The sequence below is a fragment of the Hesperophylax consimilis genome, unplaced genomic scaffold (genome assembly GCF_061612785.1).
Source record: "Hesperophylax consimilis isolate HC1 unplaced genomic scaffold, BYU_Hcon_1.0 scaffold_34, whole genome shotgun sequence".
NCBI lineage: Eukaryota > Metazoa > Arthropoda > Insecta > Trichoptera > Limnephilidae > Hesperophylax > Hesperophylax consimilis.
Genome location: NW_028301264.1, coordinates 1,742,529 through 1,767,435, shown reverse-complemented (window position 1 = coordinate 1,767,435; position 24,907 = coordinate 1,742,529). Strand labels below are relative to the sequence as shown.

General features: G+C 37.3%; 1 protein-coding gene across 1 annotated transcript in view; it reads right to left on the bottom strand.

The window, feature by feature from the left end:
* Nucleotides 1–15,548, bottom strand: part of LOC149409174 (proto-oncogene tyrosine-protein kinase ROS-like) — a 264,442-nt gene extending 248,894 nt beyond the window's left edge. The window contains exon 1 of the mRNA XM_089650093.1: nt 15,444–15,548. Within this exon, the coding sequence (XP_089506219.1) occupies nt 15,444–15,548 (105 nt within the window). The remainder of the gene's footprint in view (nt 1–15,443) is intronic.
* Between the last annotated feature and the right edge of the window lie 9,359 nt (nt 15,549–24,907).

Genomic DNA, 24,907 nt, shown 5'->3' with positions numbered 1-24,907 from the left:
AGTTAAAAAGCAAGAGACTCTACATTTATTAATAATATCAGGGCATTTTCAGATCGTTAAACTAAATCTGACTAGTGATGCGAATTTACAATTCTAATATGCTAATCTGTGGGTACTAAAAATTAAAAGGATAAAGTTTCACATCTCAAATATTAATCTTGCTTTGATTACATAGGGCGTCAGTTCTTCCCAATTATCTTATGAAGAACAAATTTATAATTAAAGTAAACCATATTGTGAAATCTAAATTAGCATGATGACAATCGCTCACGTGTTTAAGACGAAATAAGATCCTAAAAAAATATCAGTTATGGGCGTGAACGCGATTTAAGTGGGCGAAGCAAATTAGTTTCACACGCGCTCCGCTCGAATTAAATATTATAATATTTCGGGGTTCAGAGGAATGAAGTACGTTGCAATGGGGAACACCCGACACCACGAACAGTTCGAAGTCAGAGCAGCGATGAAATCCACTAGATGGTACCCATGAGTAAGGTTTGAACATGAAATGCTTAATAATGGGCGTCTTTCAAACTATGTGAATAGTAATATTAAGTTGAATGTGCATGTTTTAGGCAAATTTCGATAGAAACGTTACCTATTGCAGAAGGAGCTCATGATTTTATGATTCTTATCAGATTTCTGTAACCATACTGCTAGACGGTAGGCAGTAACTTATTACTCGTAACCGACGTGTTCTTCATTGACAGATGTCAAAGCAATACGGTATTCAATCACGAATCATTTTCATAATATCTGATCATAATTATATCTAAATATATTGACAAGATAAATAAAATATCAGTCATTTTCAATATTTATTATTATCGTTTACAAAAAGTTACATAAAACAAATAATTATGTAATGTAAAAAGCATAAGATGCAACTTTTTTTGTATAAAGGCCATCATTTATTATAATATAAGTTAGAAATAGTAAAAATAATTTTATATAAAAAACTAAAATAATTAATCAATAAATAGCATTTCGTCGAAATCTAAACGACGATTTCCAAATTGACGTTCTTTACATACAATATCTAAGATATGTGGAGGATCACGAACATTCATAGACCTTGTGATTCCAGGATCGATAAGCTCGACAAGAATGCAATCCATTTAAAAATTAGTTAATTTAATAAGCATTTTTTCTTCCCAGAACTTGTCATCTCGAAGTATACGCTCAACTATCTCTAAGTTAGATAATTACAATCATAAAAAGAGTCGTGCTGCGAAATTCTATTTAATACAGTTAAAGAAAAAATATGTCTTCTATTCTCCTTCCTTCCAGAATAACGGGTTTCTTCTCTTCCTGTGTAAACAAAACTTTTACTTTATTTACGTCAATTTTTTTTTTTTTTTTAATTTTTTTTATTAAAAGTATACAATACAGAATATAGTATATTATATAAAGCATTGTACTCCCAGGAGTTAATAGACTCATTGCGGGAATGATACGCATTACATGAAACATATAGCTGTATGTATTAAATGGACATATGATGGGACATACACAACATTATTATTTCAGATAGTCATTAATAAGATGAAGCTTGAGCATGTTAGTTTGGGTCTTTTTACATTGACTTGCACATTTGATCTCGTTGGGTAGTTGATTATATTTTGTGTGAGCTATGTATTCGATCTTAGTCCATATTTTGTTGATTTGATTTTTGGAATATGTAGTTTGTTGTGATTTCTTGTGTTGTGTTGGTGTACGTCGTAATTGTAATAGAGTGTAGTGTTGGAATGTGCCGAGTGTTGAATTACTTTTAATATAGTTTTCGTTATTTCAAAAGTGGGAATGGTATTAAAATGAAGTATTTGGGTGTTTCTGTAGATGTCTTTGACATGTGTGTCCCAAGGTAAACTGAAAATATTTCGCAGGGCTCTATTTTGGACGACTTGGACTTCTGAAATCATTTTTTTTGTAGCAAATCCCCAGATTCCGGCGAGATATATTAGATGTGAGTGAATCATAGCATGGTAAATCGATTTTAATAGAGAGGGAGGAAGTAACCCGCGAAGTCTATATAAAACACCAGTTATATGAGTAATTTTGGATAGAACATGTTTAAATTGGTGATTCCATGTGAGTTGTGAATCAATGAAAAGGCCAAGATATTTTGTAACATCAGCCCTTTCAAGGCGGTTATTATCAAGACTTATTTAAGACATACATTTTTTTATTTGCAAACAGTATGCAATGTGTTTTTTTTTATGTTTAGGCTAAGTTTGTTTAATCGCAGCCAGTTTGCCAGGCAAGCTACATCACTTTCCATTTCCTTTTCAAGTTCGTTTAAATCATTATTGTGATAAAGAATCACTGTATCATCTGCATAGAGTTGTATTGTACCCTTAAGTCCCCATTTAGCAATATCATTTATATAATATTAAAAATAGTAATGGTCCAAGTACGGAGCCCTGAGGCACGCCACATTTTATCGTGCCCATGCTGCTTGTCCCCTTTCCAACAAAGGTCTGACAGTGTCGGTTAGAGAGGTAGCTACACAGTAACTTCAGGGGAGTGCCTACTATGCCTAGATGTTCTAGCTTCTTTAGTAGTATCCCATGGTCAACCGTATCGAAAGCCTTTTTTAAATCTATAAATAAGCCTGCAGCATGCTTACCCTGGTCTATATGCTTTTGGAGGGCGTATACAAAATCGAAGGCAGCACATTTTGTGTTAGATTGGTTTCTGAATCCATACTGTTGGGATGCGAGTAAATTGTTTGATAGGAGATATTTAGTGAGCCTAAGCTTAATAACCTTTTCAAAAACTTTAGAGACGACAAAGAGGATGGATATAGGACGGTAATTAGAAGGATTTTTTTTGCAATCATCTTTGTAAATCGGAATTATTTTTGCTATCTTTAGTTGATCTGGGAAGATTCCACTATTCAGGGATTGATTAATAAGAAAAACAAGGTGGTCAGCTAATATATCTTTGCAAAAGTTCAGGTACACTGGTGTAATTCCATCTAAACCTGGAGATGCATTAGACTTTAGTTGAGAGATGATACTGAGAACTTCTGTTTTATTTGTTTTGGCCATGTATAAGGACTGGATTGCTTTTTGATCCGTGTTTATAGTGATAGAATCATCTGGATATGATGCAATTGTAGCTGCTAAGTTTTCCCCAACTGATATAAAGAAGTTGTTAAAAGTTGAAGCTATCTGTGTTGGGCATGTTATTTCTTCATTCTTAATGAGAAGACATTCAATTTCATCTTTCTGGGGTGTCGAGCTATTTGTTAGAATTGCATTTATTATTTTCCATGTCTGTCGCGGATTACGCAGGTTTTCTTTAAATATAGTCGTGTAGTATTTGGTTTTAGCATATCTTCTATAGTTGGTAACTTGATTTCTTGTTTTATTTCTCAGTGCTGTGAATATATCACTTTGCTGATTTTTTTTCCAGATTTTAAACGCATTGTTGCGCTGTTTGATAAGTGCATTTAATTTTGCATCAAACCATGGAGTATTACCCCTCCGTTGGTCTCCTATGCGTAACTCAGATTTATGTTGGGATGATTTTATTGCTGTTTTGATGTATTCATTAAAATTATTATAGATTTCATTGGCATTACTGGTGGTTTCGTGTGGAAAGTTGTGGGATTCTACATATGTTTTTAACATGTTTTTATCGGTTTTGGTGTTGTTTGAAAAAGAATGTATTCTATTATTAGTGTGATGTTTCAAGCTGTTTTGGTAATCTAATATCAAAATGTTATGACCACTTAGGTAGGCATCTATATTTGCAGTAGTTGAGGAAATATTTTGTCTGTTTGAGATGATATGGTCTATTAGAGAAGTAGAGGTATCTGTTACTCGTGTAGGATAGGATGTGTTACATATGAAACAGTTGTATGAGTCTAGCGTGTTGATGTATTTAAGAGATGTATTATTTTTTTGAAGAATGTCAATGTTGAAATCACCAAATATAAGGGTATCATCTATACAGTTATTTAAAATAGATTCATGATACATTAAGAATTCGTTAATGTTTGAGGTAGGCTTTCTGTTTATAACATAAATATTTAACGGTTTAAAATTTCTATTACGGATATATAATTGAAAACAATATGTATGGGAAATATGTATTTGAAAATTTTTTACGACTTCAATACGTTCATAATAAAATTATATGTTTAAATCAGAATTTTTCTCCGGTGAAATCGGTCCTTTCGGCATCGGATTATTGATATATTAAGTATTTTCGTGATTAAATAAAAACAATATTAGAAACATTATGTTAATTCACTTTTCAATCAAATTTTGGAATTATACACACGAACGTATAAGTACGTATAGACGGGTATATACAAGTGTATAAATTGCCTGCTGTAATATAGATAGAGTCTAGAAGCAAGCATTAATTGCACATTTTTTCTGTGTTCTTTATTCTGCCTTTGATTTTTTTCACCCTGCTTACTAGCGGATACCTGTTCTTTTTTTCTTTGTTGCCATATGCCTTTGCCTTTGTTGTTATATGATATTGGTCGGTTTTTGTATTGATTTGTTGATTATAAACGTACCTACATGTTATCTGGGTTATAAATGTGAGAATGGTCGATATATTTGGGGATTCCGTATTATAGGCCAGTACACATAGCGCCAAAAAGGGGGTTGCGATCGTAATTATTCCGGTAGTCCCAATTTTTTTATATGTTTTATAAACTGATCCCATGATGTATAATCTGAATTTCCGACCATGGCGCACCTGTGCTCGCGCCACCATTTTAAAAAAAAACCGGCTGTAATCGCGCCAAAATCTAGTTTTTCCAAAATATCTCATTCTCAATGCAAATTTTGGCTAAATTAGCTAGATAATTAAAGTAAAACATAAAATTACCTACAACTTTTGTGAAATCAATTTTCTTCAATCTCTAATAGGTACCGAGGTAGAAAGTCGTAAAGGTGCGTATATTTTTGAAAAAAACAAGTTTTTTGCGCGACTAGCTTTGATTTTTTGTAAATATCTCGTTTCCAGTACAATTTTGTGTAAAAATTATTGATACTAATTTTGTAGAAAATAAAATTTCATAAAATAAATAGGTATATAATTTATGTGTTTTAATTCTAATACGTATCCAAGCTCTAATCCACCAAAACCAGGCCAAAAATTGAAACAGAGGTAAAGTGTTTTAAATTTCATTCCTTAATTTTATTTTTCTTCAACAATTATTGTTGTGAGAACATATCAGTTGACAACAATCGTCATACCTGCGTCAGACCTAGCTATAAGGGGCTGGAAACGGCATGCACGTTAGTGTCATAAGAACTAGAACCAGCAAATAGTGAAAACTTTTCAGGTTCATTCATCTCTGGTCCGTGCTGAAAAATAATGTCAGTGTTCGAAGAACGAACAGGGGTTGGAATAGCCGCCCTTTACAGGGCTATTCCACACAGATAAAGTATAAATTAATTATATGGCTTTGACAGGCGAATGCGGAAACACAATGCGTAAAGTTACTTCACAATCAACTTACCGGTGAAATGATGGTGAAATCTGCATAAGCCTCATCTGTCAACACTGGAACGGGATTGTCGTTCGTTATCACTCGTTATTTTAGATTAAATTGCGATAATAAATACGTATTAGGATTATTCCGATAACACAACCGGGGATCGATATGTGACAGAACGAACCGGTTTTGTGCAACTGGCTCGGCTCACGGCTTTCCGTCGTTTTAGCTGACTTGTGCGAACTTAAACTACACAGTTCAAATTCTGACGATACGATTGGTTAGTACACGGCCTGTCAAAAGCAATTGGCGTTACGGAACATTCCGCCCACCAAAATACAACAACGTGTATTTTAAAGAAAATTTAGAAACAAAACGGGCAATGCTGTGGAACGTTGCGTGAACGAAGAAACAGTGAAAAGAGAGAAGAAAAAGAAAAAAATATATATTAATAATAATAATGAAAATGATAAGAAAGAATGCGCCGCGGAAGCGAAGATGATTAGTCACATTGACTAGGCAATGGACATAATTTGGTTAATGGTCTCGTGAGAAGAGAACCATTCGATGTACGAACCGTAGCGATACGAACAACGCCGTCGGGGCCTGGATGACAATGTTCTCGATGTAGAGCGTCTATCACAAGAGAAGTAAGCTTAGATTCGCGAGGAAATAGGGCAGGATGTTTATACTCGAATTCGAGCCCAGATTGAGATAACCTGCCACCCACCCTGAGCACACCGTGGTCGTCAATGAAGGGATTAAGCTTCCGCATTTGTTTCGACATAAGGTTGCCCTCTTTCAGGCGTGTGATATCATCATTAAAATGTACATGTTGAGTGCGTTTAACTACTGTCAAAAGTGAAGTGTGAATTTCGGCACGGTTTAATGGAAGATACAAACGACGAGATTCTTTATTCTGTAGGTTGTAGATGAATCGAAGACAGTAACCGAGAATGCGTTGGATCTTCCGAATCGAAGAAAATTTAACTAGTAATAGGTCCACCAGATTTTCGTCCTGTTGGACAAATAAAGATCGAACTCGTTCCTCAGAGTGAAGTTCAATTTCGTCGAAATTGCCATCGAACAACGGCCAAGAATCGGATGACTGGATCAGCCACGAAGGCCCCGCCCACCATAACGTGTTATCGATCAGATCGGCTGAAGATTGACCACGAGAAGCGACATCCGCTGGATTATCTCCAGATGACACGTGATGCCAGGAAGTCCCTTCGAGGGCATCTTGAATGTGACTGACACGGTTAGCCACGAAAGTCTTCCAGCGACACGAAAGAGAACGTAACCAGGCGAGCACGATGGTTGAATCCGACCACGCAAAGGTATTGGAGATCGGAAGCAATGGTACGTATAAATCTTTGACGAATTTTAATAGATCTGCTAGAAGAACTGCCGCACACAGTTCAAGGCGAGGCAATGAAATCTTTTTTGTGGGGGTGACTCGAGACTTGGCGCAAACCAAATATATTTGGACTTTATCGTTAACATCCATGATTCGCAAGTAAACTACCGCGCCATATCCAAGTTCCGAACTATCTGAGAAGCCATGAAGTTGACACGACTCCATGTGAGGGAATGACACCCATCGAGGGATTTTGAACGACTTCAAGAGCGGTAATTGTTTAGTATAACGATCCCATTGACGAACAATTTTAACAGGGGGGGTGTCATCCCACCCAACCTTTAGAACCCACAACTTTGGTACTAGGGATTTGGCGAAAAACGTCAAAGGGCATAGAAAAACGAGAGGGTCAAAAACCCGAGCGACTTCACTGAGGATAGTGCGTTTAGTGCACTCGCGATCGAGGCACGGGACTTCGAATGAAAATGTATCATGTCGTGGCTCCCACTTTAATCCCAATACCTTGAGAATGTGAGAGTTATCAACATCCATGGACATCAAGTCATTGAGGCAGTATTCTGGAGGCAGTTCGGCGAGTAATTCTGGTTTGTTACTAGCCCACTTCCGCAATTCGAATTGACCTCGTTTGAACATCTCTATAACTTCGGTTTTCGTTTGTTGAGCTTGTTCCAAGCTGTTACAACCGGTGACGATGTCATCTATGTAAATATCCGAAGTTAGCACACGACGCGCTAGCAGTAAATCATAACCTTCATATTTGGTCAACTGTTTGACAGTACGACAGGCTAAAAATGGGGCAGAGGAGACACCATAGGTTACAGTGTTTAGTTGGTACTCTTGGATGGGTTCCGACGAATGAAAACGCCAAAATATTATTTGGAAAGCACGATCTGGTTCTTGATCCAATATTTGGCGATACATTTGTCGTACATCAACAGTAAACACTACCGATGGTATACGGAATTTTAGCAAAAGCTCCAGCAGGTTCTTTTGAAGCTTTGGACCGATAAGCAAGGTATCATTTAACGAGGATCCGTTCACATCCGTCGCTGAGGCGTCGAAAACCACTCTTAACTTAGTGCTAGCGCTGCTTGGACGAAGAGTGCAATGATGAGGTATGTGATACTTTCCCTTGTGCAAATCTTTTCCAGGAACACGAGTCATGGGACCACTGTGTAAATAATCAGTCATGAAAGCAGAATATTGTTCACGTAAGGTTGGATTTGCTATGAGTTCGCGCTCGAGGGAATGGAATCTACGTAAAGCGATCTCACGCGACCCTGGAAAAGAGATATCCCTTCCCCTTTCTCGGAAAGGCAAGGATACGATGTATCTTCCCGAAGTGTCCCGTGAGTGGTCAGTGTAGTACATTTGTTCACAAAGTTGTTCCTCAGGAGTGAGGTGTGAAGACTGGGGAATGGTGTCTAACTCCCACAGTGGCTGGACCTCTTCGTGGAGCCGGTCTTCGTTAGTAACGATGAAAGAATTCGTTTCATGAGCAGTGTTCGAACCAACTGAACCTAGAAGAAGCCAACCAAATGCAGAATTGAAAGCTGATGGCTGACGTGGACCACCATTCACATTACCAGGTCTCAAAAGAGAAGAGAAAACCTCAGCACCCAGAAGAAGATCAATCGGTCCCGGTTTGTGACAGTCAGGATCGGCAAGAGGCAAGTTTCTCAACTGATGCCACGATGACTTATCTAGACGAACAGTTGGCATGTTGCCGCAGATACTAGGCAGCGTAAGTGCCTTGATGTTGAAGAGAACCCGTCCCTTAACACCGATCTCTAATTGAATACTCCCGACGTGGTTGCGGAAGATTGGCCTAAGTCGCTAACTTTCTGAGAACTGGCTTGACGAGGGATGCCTACGAGCTCCGCAGCACGATCAGTGATGAAGTGAGCTTGACTGCCCGAATCGATCAATTTATTTATTTATTTATTTATTTATTTATGTCTATTCTTGAATACACATTTTACAATTTTTTACAGTGGTTTATATTGTAGTACAGAAAAATAGGTATAAAAAATAAAGAACATAGGTTGATGAAGGTAAAACTGTGTGTGGTTGATATTGTATGTTACGTGAACACCTCACTAGGAGAACCTGTGCTGAGGTGTTTACGTGTTTGTGATTAAGTGTGACAGGTATTTACGTGTTGTGGTAGAAAGTTATTATTATTTTTTTTTTTTCACAGACATATTGAAACATGAAAACACACATATATATGTGCGTGTATGTAATTTTTGGATAATTCTTAAAGAACGTGTATAATATTTAATTTTATTTATCATATTTTGGTTATGTTTGGTTTGGAATTATAATCTTTTGAATAAAGTGAATATCTTGATTTTTTATCCAGGCTACGATATGTTTTTTGAGAAAGTTTGTAGATGTATTTGTAGTCATTAGTTGTTTCAAAGTAATGGGCATACTGTTAAAAAGTTTGGTTGCGTAGTATTGAAAGTGTCTTTGTCCGTGTGTGGCGTGTGTTATCGGAATGTTCAGTGTTTTATTTGTTGATGACCTGGTTTTTATTATGGCTTTTGGTTGATTTGTAATATGAAGATTATTATGGATGAGATGTAGGAGAGCAGTTTTGGCGTAAAGTTGTCTTATTGACATGACGTCTAGAGTTTTGAAAATTTTGTTTGAGTCTGTGTAGAATGGTACTTGCAGTATGAGTTTTATTATTGCCTTCTGAACTTTTTGAATTGGGTCAATTGTTATGTTTGTAGCGCTTCCCCAAGCTAATATTCCATAAGTGGCAATTGATTGACACAGTGCAAAATATATTGATCTGAGTATTGTTAGTGGAAAAATGTTTTTGATGGATTTTATTAGGTGCAAGACTCGTTTTAGTTTATTAGTGATAAAATTAATGTGTTCAGTCCATTGTAAGTGTGTATCAATAATAACTCCTAGGTATTTTATTTGTTTTACCCTTTCGATGTGTTCGCATAGGCAATAGGATGATGTTTGTTTACAGTCATGCAAAAACAAGTTCAAGTTAGAAGGAGGTTGACCTTTTTGTGTTATACTATGTGTGATGTATTTTGTTTTGACTGTGTTAACGGTAAGAGTATTTCTGTTTAGCCATTTTATGACAATTGACAAACTTTTTTCAGCTGTTGTGAATAAATCTTTCCATGTGGCTGCTTGACACAGAAGAACTGTATCGTCAGCGAAGGTCACGATTTTACCATCAATTTCAATGTCACATAGTTCGTTAATGTATATGAGGAATATTAGTGGGCCAAGTACACTCCCCTGTGGGACTCCGTACGTGATTAAAAGTGGTTCACTTGTCTTGTTGTCAATTTTGACTTGTTGTGTTCTGTCAGACATGAAACTTTTCATTAATTCCAATTCTACTCCATTAATGCCAATGTTTTTTAGCTTCTTGAAAAGTTGTTTGTGCGAAATTGTATCGAAGGCTTTAGATAAGTCCAAATAGATTGAAATTACTTTTTTTTTGGCATCTAAATTATGTGTAATAAACTCGGTTACAGTGGCAATTGCGTTTTCTGTATTTTTATTTTTTCTAAAGCCGTGTTGGTTAACTGAGAGTATTTGCATGTTTTCCAGATAATGTTGCAGCTGTTCTTTTATTGCTTTTTCAAGAATTTTTGACAACGTGTTTAATAGTGTAATGGGTCTGAAGTTGTTTACATTATTTTTAGGTCCTGATTTATGAATAGGAATAACCAGACCCTTTTTTAGGATGCTCGGAAAAATTCCTTCTTTCAGGCTAAGATTAATAACGTATGTTAGTGGAGTAAGTAGTTGTTCGCTTAGTGTTATTATTGTTTTAGAGTCTATTCCGTCAGGACCTGATGTTGTGTTATTCTTTAGGGAATGTATTAATTTTTTGGTGTCTTCCAGAGTTACTCTATGTAATTTGAAAAGACTGACACTATTTTTGTGTTTGCACTGAGTCGGAATTTTTTGAGGTTCTTGATTATCGTTACTAGACGACTTTTGTTTTATATTTTCGGCTAGGCTTGCTCCGATATTTGTGTAATGTCTGTTTATGTAATTAAGGATAAGTGTAGGATTTTTATGGAAGTCGACTTCTTCGTCGTTGATAAGTATTTTTTTTATTTCATCATCTTTGTTTTTTTGTGTATTTGTACTTTCCCTCAGAATAGACCAAACGCTTTTCGGGTCAAAGTTAGCAGTAATCAGTTTGTTTCTGTAATATAATTCTTTGGCTTTTCGTATAATTAGAGAACAAGTATTTCTGTACCTTTTATAGAAAGAGTTCAGAAAAGTATCATTTGGGTTGCGTGTGACTTGTTTGTGTAGTTTATCCCGTTTTTTAATGCAATTTATTATGCTTTGAGTAATCCATTTTTTTAGTCTTATTTTGCGGTGCGTGAAAGATTTGAATGTTTTTGTGGTGTTTTGAGTGATGAGGGTTTGTAGGTATGTTATTAAGTAATTCCAGGCTTCTTCAGTGTTGTTAATTTTTTTAAGGTGTTCCCACGTTTGTTTTTCTAGGCATTTTTTTAGGTTCACGTAGTCAGTTTCAAATTTTGTGATATTGTTTTGAATTGTTGGGTTCAATGTCTGTGTGGTCAGTCCTATCATTGTTGTGTAGTGGTCTGTGATTGTGGATTCAAATACTACGCTACAGAATTTGTTTTTGGATTTGATCATTATGTGGTCTAAGCATGATTCCGAGTCTCTGGTAACTCTGGTTGGAGTGTTGATGGCGCTTATTATGCCATGTTCCAGGAGCATCAGTTGGTATTCGATATTCTGGGGATGGCCTTGTGGAAGTATATTTATGTTGAGGTCACCAGTTACGATGATGTTTTTGAAGTGGGTAATTTTTTTTATATGAGTGTCGAGAGCTGTTAGAAAGGGCGTAATGTTGTGTGATGAAGGTGATCTGTAAATAGCGAGTATGCACGTATCTGGGTCAGCGATTATTTGTAAACAATTTGAGTTTTCTAGGGTGAATTCTGAGACAGATACGTTAAGATTATCTTTTATGTAAACGACAACTCCATCATTTTGGTTTTGGTATTTTGTTGTGAAATATGAGGAGTAGTTGTTTTTGTGTTTTACAGTAAAAGAGGTTGGGATCCAGCATTCTGTTAGTATAATAATATTGAAGTCTATTTTAAAGGAAGACAAGAGTATGTCTAGTTCGTCGTAGTTTTTGTTAAGGGATCTTATGTTTTGGTTTAATAGAGTAAGGGTGCCTGGGGTGCTAAATATTGAATCGCATAGTTTTGTATTATTGGTTGAATAATGTGAGTGAGTGCTAGTTGAGTGGATAGTATTTAGTAATTCGGCCATATTAAATTATTAGCAATGTATTTAATTTACTTTAGGTGGATAAGTCGTCTAAGTTTGTTTCCCCATTTTTTTTAGTTCATTTTCGTGTTTTATTTGGAAGATTTTATCGCCAGTTGCTTTGCGGACAAGCAATTTATTTGATTTAAACCACACGTATTGGTAGTGGGTTTCTTTAGCCGTCTGCTTAGTTTTCCACAGAAGTTCCTTAAAGTACGGTGAGAGCACCTCGCTGATGAAAATGGGAGAATTTGAGTCTATGGTTTTGGCCGCATTTTTTTTTGAGAGCATAGATTCCCTTGTATTTTGATTATAGAAGGTGATGTGGAGTTTGTCTGGGGTTTTTTGTCTTTGATCTTGAGTCCTGGTCACCATGCGTATATCTTGTGGTTGCAAGGGCAGTCCCAGTGAGTTGGCTACTCGAAGTACTGCTTCCGAGGCTTGTTCTCCCGGCCGCAATTCCACGCCCGCCATTTCCAAGCTGTCGGAGAGCTTCACTTGCTCTAGATCTGCAAGACGGCTTTCCAGGGATGAGATTCTTGTGTTTTTTTTTTCATTCTCTTCTTTTAATAATTTTATACCTTTGAGGCCCTCCTCCAAATCTTTAAAGCGTGTGATCAGGTCATCATACTGGTTGACCAATTATAATCAATGCGCGAAAGGTTTGGAAACGGCCGGATGAATCGCGAATGCCAACATTGGCGGTTGACAATAGTACTATGGACTTGTCTCCTAAGTTGGTGAGGACCTGAATTTTAGAGTCGGAAGACGTCTCCTGGTCCGTAGACGTCGTGGAGCGTTGATGCTGATCTTCCAAAGAAGCGTTTTCGTCTCGATGAAGCAAAGTATGATTTTTTGCTGACATTTTTGACATGTAAACAAAGATTTACAATCTTTAAGATAATGAGAAGAATAAAGACAATTGAAACACCAACGGTGTGATTGAACAAACTGTAAGCGATCCTGAACTGACTTGAGTGCAAATACCTTGCACTTGGAAATGGAGTGGTCTTCCCCGCAACAGGAGCATTTCAGATAAGTGGTGGAGTTCGAGGACCTATTTGTTTTAGGCTGTCCTTTCTTAAGATCGCAAAGAAGCGCTGAAGTGAGTTTTTTGGCAGCCTGATTAAAGTTCCGTTCAAGAGGTTTGTCAATAGTACTGCTATCGCGAGTCGAAAAATGTAAGTCTCGTACAAGAGCTTCGCATTTGTTATAAAGAAAATCTTTGAGTTTCAAATATGAAGGCAAGTCTGTAGGAGACTGCAGTTGTTCGAATGCGCATCTTGTAGGTGAATCTAATTTCGACAGAATTAAATAACAAAGCACGAAGTCCCAATTATCTATTGGGAGATCCAATTCTTTTAAAATTGTTAAATCCTCATTAAATACATCGAACACGCGACGAAATTCAAAAGGATCGGTAGGCGGAAAATTTAAATTTAGCATTTCCCGCCAACACGTAAATGCGAGTTCACGCGCGTTACGATAGCGCGCGATTAATCTTTGATATGCTTCAACGTAGTGAGCTCCTTGTACTGGAAATGTCCGAATTAACCCTAAAGCTTCTCCAGATAAACATGAGAACAAATACTGCATGCGTTCGATGTTGGATAAAGATTTGTTTTCATGAATCAGAGCGTTAAACATGTCGTAAAATTCGGGCCATTGCTTGACATTTCCAGAAAATATTGGAATGTTGTAGCGCGCGGAATATTACTGCCAATACACCATCTCTCTCTCCCCATATGGCATTGTCCCTGTCTTGCTGCACGCAGGCGACGAGATGCGCAGAACGCTTTCTACGCATCCCCCCCACGCGTCCGACCATCCCCTACGCTGCTGACACGGGATGAAGCCCTTAAAAGCAGCAACTCACCCTTACACAGTACAGTTCTTCTGTCTGCTCGCTTTGGCTAGTACCCTCCCTCAGCTGGCTACCCGTGCCCCGCACGGCCCTCTGAGGACAGCTATCTACTACCATTGCTACATTGCTAAGCACAGTACAGTTCTCCTGTCTGCTCGCCTTGGCTAGTACCCTCCCTCAGCTGGCTACCCGTGCCCCGCACGGCCCTCTGAGGACAGCTATCTACTACCATTGCTAAGCAACCGACTTGAAGACTACTAGACTCGCTAAAGGCGCGCTCCTCTTCTTGGCTACCTGTGCTGCGCACAGCCCTTGAGAGACAGTAATCCGCCCCAAGCAAACCTAGGCTAGTCCCGAACAGTTGTGCCGCGACTCGATTCTATTTTGTTGTTCCCAATTACTATCCCGCAAGGACCTTATATAAATCCTTGCCTAGTCGATAAATGTTATTTTCAAAGTGTATTCGTGTAAATTGTAAACTGTGACTATTTTGCTATTGTAATCTGTGTAACCTAAACAATAAACTGTGTTTTAAGCCACCAAAAGTCTTATAAACTGGCGCCCAACTAAGTGGCCAGATACATTGTGCAAAAGTGTTAAAATCAGTGAAAATTTCGCGTCTGCGCCGCAGCCCTCGCTTCAAGATGCAAGCCAATGGGGAAGGCGCTATCATCAGCTTTACTCAGGAGCAATTCGCAGAATTCCTGAACTCAATAAAGCGAACGCAAACAGATGCAAGTAACTACGCATCGGGAGCAGTTCTGGTCCAGGGGGAGGGCCCCGATGAGCATCCGGTAGAGTATGCAAACCGCCTACTCTTACAAGCAGAAAGAAATTATTCCACGACAGAAAGAGAAGCTCTAGCAGTGGTATGGGCAGTCACAAAGAAGAGAGGATCCTCAGTACCAGCCCGGGGATCATGTCCTTGTCCAATCACACGCTCTTAGCAAGGCTGCAAGGAGGTTTAGTGCCAAAGCCATTCCACGGCGAGATGGCCCATACCTAGTACTGCAAAAACATGGACCAACAAGCTACGAAATAGCTGCCATGTCAGCCCCGGATGTTTCGCTTGGCACTTACCATACATCGGCGCTGACTCCATACCAAGGGTTTGTCAGACCACTACCAGCTCCAGTGATTCCCCTGCGCAAACGGGGCCGTCCTAAGAAGAATAAATAAGAAATCTCGCTTACTACAAATCTGGATCTTCAGCGAGACGCTCCTCGATCCAGAGGGGGAGGATGTAGCGCGCGGAATATTACTGCCAATACACCATCTCTCTCTCCCCATATGGCATTGTCCCTGTCTTGCTGCACGCAGGCGACGAGATGCGCAGAACGCTTTCTACGCATCCCCCCCACGCGTCCGACCATCCCCTACGCTGCTGACACGGGATGAAGCCCTTAAAAGCAGCAACTCACCCTTACACAGTACAGTTCTTCTGTCTGCTCGCTTTGGCTAGTACCCTCCCTCAGCTGGCTACCCGTGCCCCGCACGGCCCTCTGAGGACAGCTATCTACTACCATTGCGAAGCACAGTACAGTTCTCCTGTCTGCTTGCCTTGGCTAGTACCCTCCCTCAGCTGGCTACCCGTGCCCCGCACGGCCCTCTGAGGACAGCTATCTACTACCATTGCTAAGCAACCGACTTGAAGACTACTAGACTCGCTAAAGGCGCGCTCCTCTTCTTGGCTACCTGTGCTGCGCACAGCCCTTGAGAGACAGTAATCCGCCCCAAGCAAACCTAGGCTAGTCCCGAACAGTTGTGCCGCGACTCGATTCTATTTTGTTGTTCCCAATTACTATCCCGCAAGGACCTTATATAAATCCTTGCCTAGTCGATAAATGTTATTTTCAAAGTGTATTCGTGTAAATTGTAAACTGTGACTATTTTGCTATTGTAATCTGTGTAACCTAAACAATAAACTGTGTTTTAAGCCACCAAAAGTCTTATAATGTTTATTTTTGGTAATTTAACGTTTGTGCACGCATTCGCGGTTTTACAATCGAGAGGCTGACTGGTTAACTCCTGGTAAATTTCGACAATTTGATAATACATCTCGTCAAAGGTTTCGCGAATTTTATCCTCATCAATTTCGTTTGTGTCATCTAAAGCTAATATTTCCGCGTGAGACGTTTCAAATTCAAGAACTATCTTTTCCAGAGTAGTATAATGCGCTAACAGTAAGTTGCACTTAGTTGCATCGTGCAAAGCGCTTTTTGCTATTTCATGTGTCTTGAGTAATCTATTATTCGCTAATGTCCGTTTCCGGCGCAATATTTGAATTGCTGGGGCCATGTTGAATAAACACGATTGGAAACGTACCCAAAAACGAAACAAAAATAAATAATAATAATATAATCTATTACAATTATATGCGCGGTAGGTCGTAAATATTCAAGAGCTAGGTACCTACCTAATTACTGGTCGAATTGATTATTATTCAAAATTTAAGAAACATTCCACAGCATTATCCGTTTTGGCATAGATAGATAATAATCTTAAAGTTCCCTGGTTTCGGCACCAAAAATGTTCGAAGAACGAACAGGGGTTGGAATAGCCGCCCTTTACAGGGCTATTCCACACAGATAAAGTATAAATTAATTATATGGCTTTGACAGGCGAATGCGGAAACACAATGCGTAAAGTTACTTCACAATCAACTTACCGGTGAAATGATGGTGAAATCTGCATAAGCCTCATCTGTCAACACTGGAACGGGATTGTCGTTCGTTATCACTCGTTATTTTAGATTAAATTGCGATAATAAATACGTATTAGGATTATTCCGATAACACAACCGGGGATCGATATGTGACAGGACGAACCGGTTTTGTGCAACTGGCTCGGCTCACGGCTTTCCGTCGTTTTAGCTGACTTGTGCGAACTTAAACTACACAGTTCAAATTCTGACGATACGATTGGTTAGTACACGGCCTGTCAAAAGCAATTGGCGTTACGGAACAGTCAGTTTTTGTTAATTTTTTTAGAGCGCTTATTTAATCATATAAAATTTATATTATTTACTTTATATTTACAGAAATTGTGAAAAAATTACCATGTTGAGTGTCGGTATAGTGTTTAACACAATACTCGTATTTTCTTTATTATTTGCAATATTATCTGGATGAAGTCTTGCGGAATTTTTCCTAAAATGAGAAATATTGTTAATTATTTATACTGTCTCTATTCCCTAATTATTTAGAGATGTATTAAGACATGCCCGACAAACTTTCACCAACAATTCCTGAGCTTATTTGGTGTAAAAAATGCATTTCGGTAAAAATAAAAATATGTCACCGGAAATCAAAATTAATTTACTTCTTATATTCCAAATTCAATATGCTCAGAAGTTTATCGACTGCGTATATATGCATATATCTACATATATAAAATTATTTAAGCTGACATTGTACAATTATGTTCTGTAAAAAACGTATCCCAAAGATCTATTTTTATGTGTGTATTTAAGTAGTACCTTCTCCATTCCGTTAAACATTTTCCTTGGTGCCGTAATTTTGTTCGGGATAAAACTCCTTTTGTCTTCTGTTTTCCCATATTTAACTGAAACGTAAGTATATATTAGCCAAGAGATTTATTATAAATTTGTTCAATTTTACCTTAAATTTGAAAATCATTTCAACGTAAGTAAGTGCAGTAACTTGGGGAGATAATTGCACAATTCTATCTACAACAAATGATCTAACAATCTAAACTTAAAAGATTAATGACTCTTTTTAATATTCGAATGACTTTAGGTACTTTATAGGTGACATATGTCTAATTGTCTGTATGGAGAAAAACTTTCGATGTAGAGTTTTTGTTTTATGGAAAAAAACTTTCGAATTTCAAAAATTTGTTGTTGGGTAATTTAACTGGTTTTGGTGGATAAGAGCTTGGATACATATTAGAGTTAAAACACATAAATTAAATACCTATTTATTTTATGAAATTTTATTTTCTACAAAATTAGTATCAATAATTTTTTCACAAAATTGTACTGGAAACGAGATATTTACAAAAAACAAAAGCTAGTCGCGCAAAAAACTTGTTTTTTTCAAAAATATACGCACCTTTACGACTTTCTACCTCGGTACCTATTAGAGATTGAAGAAAATTGTTTACAAAAAAGTAGTAAGTAATTTTATGTTCTACTTTAATTTTTTAGCTAATTTAGCCGAAATTTGCATTGGGAATGAGATATTTTGGAAAAACTAGATTTTGGAACGATTTCGGCCGGTTTTTTTCAAAATGGCGGCGCGAGCACAGGTGTGCCAAGGTCAGAAACTCAGATTTTACATCAGGGGACCAGTTTATAAAACATATAAAAAAATTGGGACTACCGGAATAATTACGATCGCGAATCGGTAATTGCCCTGGAGTATTAGTAATGAAACGAACTCTTCACAAACACTTTATTGAAATATAAGAGAATACCACTCCTTAGTAAAAAAACTCCTTTTATTTTACCATAATTTATTAGATATTCCATTGTTACAACTAACATGACTGTATAATTAGAAATTAATGTAAAAGCCCAGTAGGGCGTAAATAAATAAAACTAGGAAAACGATTCTAGTGAAGGGGCACTCTATAACATTCTGTGCCGCTGGTTGTGACAACCGGACAGACAGCCGCGTCGCGTGAAAAAAAAGATTAATAGTAAAAAAGTCTACTTGGGCTAGAAATGATATATAATAACATAACGACAATACTTTAGTGTCATCTTTTTTCTCAAGTGCCTACACATTTACGCATTTAACAATGTATTCTTTTGTATTGGTTATTATTTATATTTATATTTATTATTTATATAAAAAACCCTTACTCACTTGAGGAAGAAGTTAAATTATAGAAAACAGAAAATTTCACTAATAGATTTCAAAGTAATCGTTTGATTAAATAAAAAAATGCGTAAAAGAAATGACCGAAGCGACGGGCCGGGTGACACAACCTTACAGGCCGGAACTTTCGCGGCGTCTGAATCAATACGTAGTAACTCCTTGTCAACCCGCACACAAATATACTACGCACAATAGAGAGTTTTGAAGTACTGGCGGTCGTTTTTCGTGTATCTGGCCAGAAATCGGATTTTCGAGTGTTTTTATTTTAATTAATTCTTATGAATACATTAATAAAATCTCTAATCTTTTGTGAGGGAGTCGTCGGGAAGTTACTAATTCATCGTCTAGAAAAATAAAATCTGGTACTTGCCGCTTATCTTACAACATTTTACATTTAATAAAATGTACTTATCGTTTTACATAATATATTTTATTGTAAGGTCCTGTTTTTATTAATCTTAAATATAAATAACTTGCATCCCTTCGAATCCCTCTAGAAACATTTAAGATTTTAGTAATAAGCTCATCAGAAATAATTAAAATGTGAGCGTCGGGGCAAATCCCCGTTATCAGGGTATTGTGTCGCCTTAATGGCGCAAAACCTCTCGGGAATCCGTTCCGTGATGCACGTCCTGACCGCTGTCCAATCTCCCTAGAACTGGCCCAAACCAAAATCTATGATCTCTACGATTATGTACTCGGCCGTCGCTGTGTTCACAATTGCACGCTTCTTAAATTAATCAGTTCTTGCAAGCGCTTGACACCGGGGCGAGTAGTTTCAAATCGTTACAATTTATTTATTTTTATATTAAGTAAAACGCTTTAAAATGATTACATTTCAAATAAAGGTATTTTATTAAAAAAACGACCAAACAACATTACAAACCCTTTCAATCGTGGTTAAAAAAATCATAACTGCCACAAAAAACATCAACATTGAAAAGAGTGGTAGGTATTATAGATATATTTATTTGAATTTCATCTACATTTATTTGGAAGTGGAAATTAAGCCACTTCCAGACATCCAATTGAACTGAAACTAATCAGATGGATTCGTTACCGATGACAATGCATTATATTAACTTTTGGTGGCATTCACGCACACACACGCGCATTTTTCTAAAATTGGATGAAATTGTGGCATAACTAGGTCGTGCCGTTCTATGCATAGGGCCGTGACGGAAAGTCGAAACTGTTTCACTACATAATAAAAATAGAAGAATTATTGTACAAAATACTTTGTTTTTACTGGTTGATTATTTAAATTCGAACAGCCTGACACGGTCTCATAAAAGTTTTGCTATCTCATTCTGTACTACGCTGAGAAATATGATTTAAACAGTGTTAGCAAGAGAGAATTCCGCGCATTTAGTTTGCGTAAAAAAAATTACCATATCTTTTTGAAATAATTCTTTGAAACAACTTTTAATATTTTAAAAATATTTGTCAATGTTCGCAATTTTTTTAATAAATATTTTTATATTTGACGAAAAAAAGTGAAGTGACAACAATTTTTATAATAGGTACCTTTGCCTAAATAAATATGTTTTTTAGGGTAAGTACCAACACTAAACTTAACTTATGAGGGTGCCAAGAATAATAAATTATAAGAAGGGTGGAAGCCTCCCTTACACGAGTGTAATCACTAACCGTGATATTAGAGTCATTAAATTACCCGGGGTGCTCCGCCTAAGAGATTCCTTACAATAATACCTTTTAAAAATACCTTCTTCAAAGATGGGGCGATTTAATGGGGGCTAATTTCACGGGTGTCAAAAAAATACGTACCTACTGGTTTCTGTGTATGTTAACAGAACAGAGACAAAACGGAACATTGATGATAAGTATATTAGACTCCTTACTTCATCCACGTTCTTACATCTTCTCATACACATAATTTATACATTCTCCTGTCGACTTCCAGTAGACTAGAATCCGTACAACATCGCTTCCTACGAGGAATCGCTTGGAGGTTGGGTCTTGTAAGAGGAGAGTACCTACTCATATGATGAAGTTGAACAAACTTTAAACATTTCTTCTTTGGAGAAACGTAGAAGGGACACTGATCTGATTTGCATATTTAAGATTATCAATGGTATTACAGACTCACCTGCTTTGTTGCAACTTATCCAATTCAACATCCCTTCCCGTAGACTCCCAAATAATGAATTGCTGTTCGTCAATCAACATTCTACCAATTATGGATACCATTCTCCTTTGTCCAGAATGTCGAGACTTGTCAACTCACTGTCAAGTCAAAGCATTGAATTTTGTGGTATATGCCTAAATGACTTTCGACAGTCAATACGCAATGTCTAATTTCTGATGAACTTTTAAAATACGCAATATCTAATTTCTAATGAACTTTAAAAATCTCTCCTTTGAACCATCTTCATGCTTTGACTTATTATTATCTCCCATTCTTACTTTTATATTATTATTGTCATTATTATTGTCTTCGCTCCTCATTTATATATGCTCTCCTTTCACTGTCATCTCTGTTTATAAAACTTATTCGTGTAATTAATATGTTGTTAATGGACTATTTGTCCGTAAATAAATAAATAAATAAATAAATAGACTAAATATGAAAGTGAAACGAAAAGAAATTAGGTATTTTTTTCAATCTCGAAACTAAATTTACATTTTCAACTGACTCCATATTTTTTTAAATGTCTTCCCCACATATTTGTATATATCTACCACTTGGCATCTAATGGGTTTAGGGTTCGTGTCCCTACGACAAGTGACTAACAGTCAATATCTGTCAACAAACAAAAATAGTATTCATATGTGGTCAGTTAAGCAAACTATGGCTCACTGACTCTATTCAAACATGAATAGGTAGAAAAACTGTATAGTGTACAAAATAATTTATTTGAAGGTACCCATATACCTTGACATATCCAACATCGCAGTTTACGAATACAAAAAGCGAGCGGTGAAATAAACTGTACATTTTGAGTAATTTGAACGTACAAGCTGCGGTAGGGGATACAGAAGGAGCTACGACAAATTATTATCTATTTCACCACAAGGGGCCAAGGATTAAAAATCTCCCGGCTAGTAAAAGACTAACTTTATGCACTTTGTTCTGGAATGGATAAAGTATTCATATATTTTTTTTAAATAATGCCTACGCAATAAAATAGACTAATGCTGTTTATACACGTGCGATCCGAAGCGCGAGCAGAACCACGAATCATGGGAAAGGAACAACCGCAGGCTGCGGTTTACGCCGTTTGCGGTTGGTTGGCTCCTTTCCCATGATTCGTGGTTCGGCTTTTACTTCAGCTAGCAAGTGTACACGCAACATCACAGTAAAATACCTAAATAATGTAACGATTTCTGCAAAGTTAAAAACTGCACGATCTGTCCGGAGCCTCTGGGACTATGGAATCCCAAATTAATATTGATTGAAAATCGTATGTTGAAGGAAGAGAGGAGGGGGGGGGGGGAGATGGGAAGAAGGTTGTGAAGTACCTGGCTATTCTGGCTGTCACAAAACACGATTAAAACGATTTCGTGCAACGTTTTGATTCCAAATCTTACAGATAAATGCAGATATTTACACGTTAAAATTGGGTACCGTATTTAAGTGGTTATGCAAGTTGAGTGAGCTTTCGGTAAATTGGGGTTTATCAGATAATATGTTGTCATTGTCTTCAACATATACACTCTTGAAGAAATCTGCAAATAAATTTACAATATCGTTTTTGTCATGACCCACTTTTTTCCCGTAAAACATTGTACCGGAAAAGTTAGAGTTATTTTTCCGAAAGGAGTTAGCGCAATTCCAAAATTTATTAATATTTGTTAAAATAGAATTTTCAACATTGTTGGTGTATTTCTTGAAACATACTTTCGATTTCCTAGTACAATCTTTACGCAGAATGGAGAGTGAGATATAATTATCTAGCGTTCTATTTATAACGTTTGTGGCAATTTTTTTACGTACGTTAGATTAATTAGTTCAGAATCAAACCATTTAGGGAATTTAGAAGTGTAATATTTGTGTAGGGTACAAATCTATCGATTGCTTGATAAATTACATTGTAAAAGTATTCTAAGGCCTCATTTAAACTTGAGCTTTTACAAGTGCAATGCGGTATGCTTATATATTGAAATTGATGTACTAAATATATCGCAACAACATTGGAGTATTTGTTTCCTAGCTGTTGAATCCGTCGCATGATGAAATAAGCCTAGCTTTTTATTATTACAGTTCAAAATTAGAACTGTCTCCAAACTGAATTAAAAAAAAAACTCTTCGTGAAGCCCGGGCAATGCCGGGGAAATCTTTATTCGACTTTCTTGACAAACTTAAAGACCAACACCTCAATACTCAACAAAGCTAAAAGCTCCAAGCTCAAAATTCAAAACTCAATGCTAAAAGCTCAAAGTTAAAAGCTATAGCTCGAACCTCTAAACTCAAAGCTCAAAGCAAAAAGATACGTCAACCAAAGTCATTGTTGTGGTCCAGCTCTCCACTCAATGAGCGATGGATGCAGCGTGATGCGGCGACCACCCCGAGTGTCTCCACATCTGTATACCATAATGTTACTGTTACAAAACTGCATTATATCGACTTTAATTCGACTCTGTATCTCATTCCAGAGCAGAGATATTGCGTTATGTATTCCTCGGACGTCCCCGACTTCTACCATTCATGGCACTAATAAGAACATACTTTTTCATGACTTTATATCACTTTTCAATAGTGCGTTGTCCCACTGCCCTGAGTTGCCCGGTTACCATTATTTATTATGTGAATAACGCACAAGAGTCCCAACTGCTCCCAACTGTCTGGAGCCAGCGAGACGATGGCATCCCCAATCGGGGTATGTTGCATGTGACGCAGAAAGGGGAAGAGGAAAGTCTGGAAGTATCTGGTTATTCAGATCTGGTCACCATACATAGCTTAGGCATTTCAAGCAACATTTCAATTGTGTTTCCCTAGGGCGATCCTGAGAGGTCCACTCTGTAACTTGTCGCAAATTAACTATAATATGTCAAATTCAAATGCATTAATGTGAAACCACACAAATTAATTAAACTACAACTACAAGCATGCGCCGGGATATGAACCCGCGATCGCCGGCTCGTGGTTGAAAGCCATACCCCTCGACCACGGGATATGTCTTTTTTATATAAATCCATTTTCCTGTTGGGAAGGAAGAGGATTTTTATTGATCGGCAATCTCAAGTAGCTGTTTAATCTGTAGTTTGTTCGAGACGGTATTTTCTGCACTTCGCGTCGTCATATTACATAATATTATTATTGCTTCTTATTGTTCAAGGTATAACTGCAAGTCCCACCGACTACACTCTCATGTTTGAAAGCAGAAATGCCTCTTTTCATTTAGATTAGATGCAAAACCGCCAGTTTTAAATTTCAACTAATCAGAATCCTCCATTATGTAAAATGACCGTTGTCGTTTTTCTCTTTCATTTGAATTTTAGTTAGATGTAAAATCGCCATGACTGCATTTTGATGAGATCCGTAACTGCCACTTTTCAAAATCCGAGATTTCATTTTATTTACTCCAGTATTTGTTAAGTAAAGTGCTGAAATTCTCAATTATTTTGTTGTGTGTAGAATGGTAATAAATGGTATGTAAGTTAACAAATCAATCAAAACAATCGCAAAGAACGTTTTTGGCGTCTACTTAAAATTTGTAAAAGTGTAAAGAGGTAGGTTTGCTTCTATACCCTTCAAGTAAACAACAGAGGCTGAGCCCACTATGAATGAAGGCCAACGTAGTAGTGCAGGGCATCTCCTTCAGGGATGCTTGGAGGGAGCTTATCGAGGAGATGGATCCCCGACTCGAGTGGGACAAGGGGATAAGGATGACAGTGATCATAGAGGTGTTTTACAAGAGTGAAGTATTATTGCCTTTCGTAAAACTAAATTTAATCTCGAGGCTCGCAGTTTGAACCGCGTTATGCTACGTATACATTCGCGAGCCGAACTGCCGAACTGAACCTCTATTATGGGAAAGAAACGAAGCAACCGTAAATGGCGCGAAACGCCGCTTGCA